General features: G+C 35.5%; 1 protein-coding gene across 1 annotated transcript; it reads left to right on the forward strand.

Moving 5' to 3' along the window:
• The first annotated feature begins 1,155 nt into the window (after positions 1-1,155).
• Positions 1,156-4,966, forward strand: LOC145595527 (F-box protein SKIP5-like). Its single transcript, XM_081651943.1, has 5 exons — positions 1,156-1,447; positions 2,368-2,512; positions 2,596-2,674; positions 4,003-4,061; positions 4,410-4,966. Exons 1-5 carry the CDS (start codon positions 1,249-1,251, stop codon positions 4,762-4,764), a joined length of 837 nt encoding a protein of 278 aa, XP_081508069.1. The 5' UTR covers positions 1,156-1,248; the 3' UTR covers positions 4,765-4,966.
• The last annotated feature ends 1,691 nt before the right edge of the window (positions 4,967-6,657 follow it).

Consider the following 6,657-nt stretch of genomic DNA (forward strand, 5'->3'; position numbering starts at 1 on the left):
TAATTTAATATATATAATTTATTAAGTAAATTAAAGGAATATATATAATTTAATATTATGTGAAATTTGAAACATTAATAGAGGTTAGTTGAGATGGTAAATGTATTAAATATATGCATCGCAGGTTATGGGTTCGAATCTTGTGCAAAGCATATTTTATTTTGTTGAATGAGCTGACAAGCTTACGTGGCGCATGTACTTTGGATGTGATGTGGCATTGTGACATGGCACATATAATTTGAAGAGGACCACGTGGCACCATTTCTTAAAAAGGAACGCCTTTTAATATATAGTGCAAATATTAATGGTCAATGTTGTGCATTTACAACCTCTTTGTTCATGTTATGAAAAAAAAAAGATCATCTTTACTTTATTTGGGTTATTATTTTGTATATTACTTTCTCCATAGATCTTAAGGCCTGTTCTGATTGACTGAACTGAGTTGAACTAAACTGAACTGAATTGAATATTTTATGAGAGAAGGAAATTAAGAACTGAACTGAACTGAAAATAATCTGAAGAGAATAGACCCTTACTCCAACCTTATCCTCTTCACCCTTTTTATGTTGAAATGAAATTATATTTGCCAAAATTGAGATTTCTTTTTACTAAAGTATTATTATTTTTGCAAAACTTATTCTTACTAAATTGAACTTATTTTACTAAACTTAACTTATTTTTACTTCTATAAATATCTATCCCACAAATTTAAAAAATTCCATATAATTGGGTCAAGGTTTGGTCAATTTCCTCCAAAAACATATATGTATACATACATATATATAAATGGTGTTTAGAGAGCAACAACAACAAAGATGAGAATCGACTTCAGTTCAGTCAGTTCAGCTCTAATCAGTCCAGCTCTTAATTTCCTTCTCTCATATAAACTATTTATTTCAGTTCAGTTCAGTTCAATTCAGTTCAGTTTAGCTCCAATCGGTTTAGTTCAATTCAATTCAGCTCAGCTCAATTCATTAAATTAAAACAGAGCCTAAATCACTTGTTACCCCTCACTCTGTATGAGTCTATGATAAGTGATTACTGATTACTGATTACTGTTTACTGATTAGACATTAGTGGACCGGGGCTTGAATGAAAAGAGTATATACACGCAAACTTTTTAATTTATCGTTGATGTCGTCGGTTTGAGGTGCACAAAATTCTGCAAATCAACGTTTCTTCAACCCCCAGAATTGCAGCACCCAAAAAATCCCAGAATTTTTTTTTTTTTCATGAAAATTGATTTCTATGGCGTCTATAGCTGATCAGGAGCAAGCAAACCCTGCTTCTGAAGCTAATTCTATATCTAAATTTGGGGGAAAACAGAGGAGTAAGAACAAATGGAGGCGGCTTTCGAAGCATTTATCCACTACCTCAGATTCCCTAATCAACTCTTTGGATGATAATTGCCTCATGCACATTTTCAGCTTTCTCTCTCCTCTTCCTGGTTTGTTACTTTACCCTATTTTCATTTTCCCCAATTTGCAATTTTCAATTTGATTTTGAAACCCTAATTTGTTGTTCAATTTGGTGGTTGTTTACCCTCTTGATGTGATTTTGGATCATTTTATTCTGATTGGAGGTAGACCCATATCGTATTTTGTGGAATTTGATTGTTTAATTGAGCTTAATTGTGAAATTGAGGTTATAGAAGGTTGAAAGTTTTGATTTTGGTAATTGGGTTTTACTGGATTCTTTTGCTGGTTTAGGGTTTGTCAAATTGTTGTGAAATGATTAATTTCTGGATGAATTGTTTACGCTACGAATTGAAAGGTGGCATCTTGAGACTTTTAAAAATAGTATGAGAAACAAAATGCTTGCCTTTGTGGGGGTTATTGCTGCCTTTAAACATTGATTGAGCTGAAATTTGAATGTGATGGGATATACATCTATCAGTTTTTGTTAAGTTGAATGGATTTCGTGGCACTGACTTCTGTCATTGTATTGGTCTGCTTCAAGAGTTTCCTCCATGAATTCTTGTCATTGATTTAGTCTATCGAAGAAGTAATACTATAGAAATGATGGGGCCAATAGGTTCTGGAAGCCGTGCCTGATATGTTTGCTCGCTTTTACATTCAAATTTGGGACTTAGGGGGTTGTTTTGGCTTATGGCTGTGAAAGAAGTGCTTGATATTTGCTTGTCTTTCCTCTTATTCGTCTTTTCCCTTTAATTTGCTGAACATTTTTTGTTTAGATTGTATAGGACTTTATAAATCATATAGTAGTTAATTATCTTTATTGGTAGTGCTATAGTTCAGGTGGATGAGGTTTTGTGTTGATGGTGTATGGACTTATTGTCTTATTAGTTTGCTTCAGCGTATTATTGTGGGTATCAGCTTTTGTCACTTATTACTTTTGAGTTTGCAGATCGTTATAACACCGCCCTCGTTTGCCACAGATGGCGATTCTTGGCATGCCACCCACGCCTATGGTTGAGAGTTGACCGAACTATTAAGGATTTTTCAGAACCTGGTGTATTCTCTTGTATTGATGCTGCGGTATCCGCTGCAAAGTGAGTACAAAATAAATTGCCCGAGTGGCTGTCATATGTTCTTAATACAAATCAATTAATCTCACAGGCTTCTTGTCTTTTAGGCCTGGTGATACCATCTTGATTGCTGCTGGAGGGGTCCATTTTACCTCTAACATTCAGATCAAGAAGCCTCTCTGCCTGGTAATATTAATAATCTCTCCAAATTATATTCTTCATTTCATATTTACTGTTGTTTTACTTATTAAGAGAAACCATTGAGCTCTTGTAACAGTTTTTCCACACCCCCAGAGGCCAGAGCCTCTGCCCTTTTCAAATGTTTTGATGATTCTTATTTGTGCTTTGTGTCCAACTTGGTGTGACTGTGTGAGTGTCCCTCTGTATAGCCATATGCATATGCATAGGGAGTTCGGTGTCAGTGTCAGTGTCAGTGTCAGTGTAGATGTATAATTTAGTTTGCTTCAATCCCTCACCTTTTATCTCTTCCTTTTAGTACAGGTTGGATGTTGGTATACTTGTCCACATGCACATTTTCTTTCTTTTATGTTACCACTGATTATTTATCTGGTTTTTTCTTTTTGATATTGGCCTATGTAAAAGTGATTATTGAAAAAGTATATCTAATCAGGCACACTTTGCTTAATAGCCTCAAGTATCGTCTTATTTTTTTGTTGAGTATTGTTGGTCAAAGACTCGTATAATCGTATATGATTAAACTCGCTAGCATTCCTTAGGAGGTGGGTTCTTTTATTAGTTGTGGGCCTGTGGGGTAAATCAATAATGTTAGACCATATAGGAAAAAAAAATCTCAATGACTTAGAGCAAGTCCTAGGAGAATCTGAATGTTTCTCAAAATTACCTGAGAATCATATGGACGGGTAAATTACACTTTTATGCGTGCACAACTGTGCACTTAGAGCAGGTACATTGGTAGAACTAGATCTCCACTCTCTCGCTTCAAGACACTCTCAAGATCTCTACCCAAAAAAACCCCAGCAATGGTAAGTGTGTCTTTATGTGGATACACCTAAGTGTAGACCAACAAAATTCAAAGAACCATGGACTCATGTCATTTAATGAAGGGATAGAAGCAGCTCTCCGATTTTTTTTGATGACTTTAGCCATTCTGAAGTGACTCTTCGTGGAGACCCACCTTAGGGCTTACTCATGAGCCCCACTGTTGTGGTAGAGTTGGCTCTTGAGTTCTTTTCTCTAAGTACTACTTGAAGAATTACTTGTAGAACCCCAAAATACGTGCTCTAAGTAGTGTTTGTGCAGCACATAATTTTAGATTTAGATGGTAATGGTGCAATAGATTGATCTTTTGTTTTTGGTCTTTTCACCACTTCACATCCATTTGTATCTTATTTAAGTAATACAGCAAATTAAACATGTCTTTAAAGCATGCTTTTCTCAGTTGAGGAATAGGTCAGGTGTATCCTTGCTATCTCATAATTTTGTGCGCATTATTGTTGCCTTTTCAATATTCTAATTTGATTATTTTTGCTCAGATTGGTGGAGGTGAGCTTCCTGAAGAAACCACTCTTCTTTGTTCCCGGGGCACTGACAGGTTCGCAAAATTTCTTTGCTGTGCCTTCTACTGTTGGGCTTTATTGAATGGGCCTTTCTAAATGATGAATCTCTGCCAAACTTGAGCATTTTAAGTACAAGCATTGCTACTAAACCTGTGGGGTTGAAGCCTTTCACCAATCTGATTGAGATATTTTCTCATTTTCCCACTCATTGGTGCCAGCCAGACAATTGAGATAAACCTTCATGCTAGAGAGATTAAGTGATCGGAAATTTTTTTATTTTAGGCTTGATTGGTTGGGCATTTGGGCTTATGGGTAGTGACCCTATATTCTTTTTGGATGCAAATGACAGTATCGTCTGTGCATTGTTTCTTTTTGTTAAACAGTGCTCTGGAGCTCCTTTCCACCTGCAAAATTACAAACTTGACAGTGAAGGCTGAGCTCGGCTGCTGCTTGCTTCATAGGAGTGGGAGGTTGATTATAGACAGTTGTCTCCTCCAATGTGAAACCGATCCTCTGGATTATCTTTCATGCCCAATAGTGAGCACAGCCACGGGGCCAAAGAAGTTACCATCTCTTTCTTCAAACTCCCGCGGAGATGGTGTTACTGTTTCTCGTACTAGGATTGAAGGTGGTGCCAAGGCTGTTTTGACCAGTGGCACTCTTGTGTTGCAGAGTGTACGAGTCATTTATGGTCGTACTTCTGTCCTTTTCTGGTTTGAAGTTGAGCATCAGTCATGACCCACTTCATCCTCCGTCACTTGTTGTAAGTCTTTGGTAAAATTTCATCTTTTTTTTCATTTGTTGTTTTCTTTTCCTTGTATCCTGTATGTATATCAGCTTTATAGTTCATTAATAATTTTCAAGACAACTGTGTATTTAAAATGGGTATTAGTTGAGTGGTTACAATGTAACTTATGCTAATTAGCCACAATTGCCAATATTCCAAAGTATGGACTAAATTTAGACTTGTTGGAAACCTGAATCCATCCAATGTATACGCTTATACGCAGACCTTTGTTTCTCACAATTTATGGGAATATAACACTTTCAGGTACATCTGTTGGTCGAAGGCTCTGTTCTTTTGGACTTATTATTCTGTTTTTCAGCTCAATTTAGTTGGTTTCCTCACTTTTTTGTAGTCCAGTTCAATTAGAATGCATTTAGTCCAAAAGAACGGGCCTAGTAATTGTCGAGCTTTCTATACTTTCTTATTTTTTTTCAATCTTCATTGAACTTTTGAAGCATAATGTACCAAGTTAACTTTTTAAAAAAAAAGCTCCACTACTAAATTTGGGTATCCAATTCTATGGGCAAGGATTTCGATCACTGCCGTCAAAACAGTTGATTCCCTACTAAAGTTCAATGGATTCTTCCATTAATGGCAAGTTGGGTTTAAAAAACAAGGGTTCCAAGGATTTGTTGTGCAACTCTGCTTATGTGAGAATGAGTTTGAAGAAGATTTCATCAGATTTCCACTCGTCTTAGATAGGTTGCGAAAAAGTGTACACAAACATAGTATATCCATGTACAATGTTCTTTTACTTGCGTTGATTTGAAGAAGACTTGGTTGACTAAGGTATAAAAGTTAGATGAACTAGCAACTATGGTTTAGGGATGCCAAGCAGGCATTGTTTCATTTGTTTGCTTATTTTGCCTTGCGTTCGTTTATGTTGGAGCGGGTATGGCAACGACTTTGTTGGACAGTGCCCACAGCGGGTATGTGGATATCCGCTAATCTCCACCCTAGTATTCACAACAATTTTTTTATATGAAATTGCTTACCAATTGAGTCAATGGTCAAAATAGTCTTATGCGGCATCAAGTTGCTTACCACTTGAATTAAGGGCCTGTTCACTTCAGCTTAATTTCAGTTTATTTCTCAGTTTAGTTTAGTTCAGTTCAGCTCTTAATTTGCTTCTCTTATAAAATATTCATTTCAGCTGAGTTCAACTTAGCTCAGCTCCAATCTATATAGTTCAGCTCAGTTCAATAAATGTGAACAACCCTAACTCTAGTTGGCTGCTTCAAATAAATTTGATGACTAATTTTGATAAAGAGCTGCATGCAAAGGTGAATCACCCATTGACATACAACTATATTGTTTACATGCGCATGGAAAATTATCTTACATTGGAAGATTGGTTGGAAGGCGACTAAAAGTATAAGTTTTGTTAGTTATTTAGAGCTAAGATTTGAGGCAAGGGGTACTACTTTGTTTACTTGATTGAGGGGTTGGTGGCTAATTGATTAATGGAAAAGAAAAAAGTTAAAAACAACTTAATTTCTTTGAATGAAAGATGTTTATTTTAACTAGCTTTGATTGGAATATAGTTTAAATCTTTATTTTTTCCACTTGTGTGCAAAACATAGCAATAATTTTCATTTCACGCTTGTCAATGTATTTGTTCACTATTAATATATTTAATTCTCAACACCTAAAAATTACTCCGTATATTTAAAAGTTTATAAATTGAGACAAATCTAATAAAATTTCACTTGACCACATTTTTCGTTGATTATAACTCGTCAAAGTATTGTAGTTGAATGGTGTTTAAGTCAAAAATATTGCATGTATAAAGAAATAAGGAAGTAGTTTGTATATATTTAGTTATGAGAGTCTATTGTCAAAAA

This window comes from Chenopodium album, chromosome 19 (genome assembly GCF_948465745.1).
Source record: "Chenopodium album chromosome 19, dcCheAlbu1.1, whole genome shotgun sequence".
In the NCBI taxonomy this organism is placed as follows: domain Eukaryota; kingdom Viridiplantae; phylum Streptophyta; class Magnoliopsida; order Caryophyllales; family Amaranthaceae; genus Chenopodium; species Chenopodium album.

Excerpts from the sequence above, each read along its gene's own strand:
- LOC145595527 (XM_081651943.1), top strand. The coding sequence starts at position 1,249 with ATGGCGTCTATAGCTGATCAGGAGCAAGCAAACCCTGCTTCTGAAGCT. Across the intron at positions 1,448-2,367 it reads CTTTCTCTCTCCTCTTCCTG|ATCGTTATAACACCGCCCTC; the intron begins GTTTGTTACTTT and ends TTGAGTTTGCAG. Across the intron at positions 2,513-2,595 it reads GCTGCGGTATCCGCTGCAAA|GCCTGGTGATACCATCTTGA; the intron begins GTGAGTACAAAA and ends CTTGTCTTTTAG.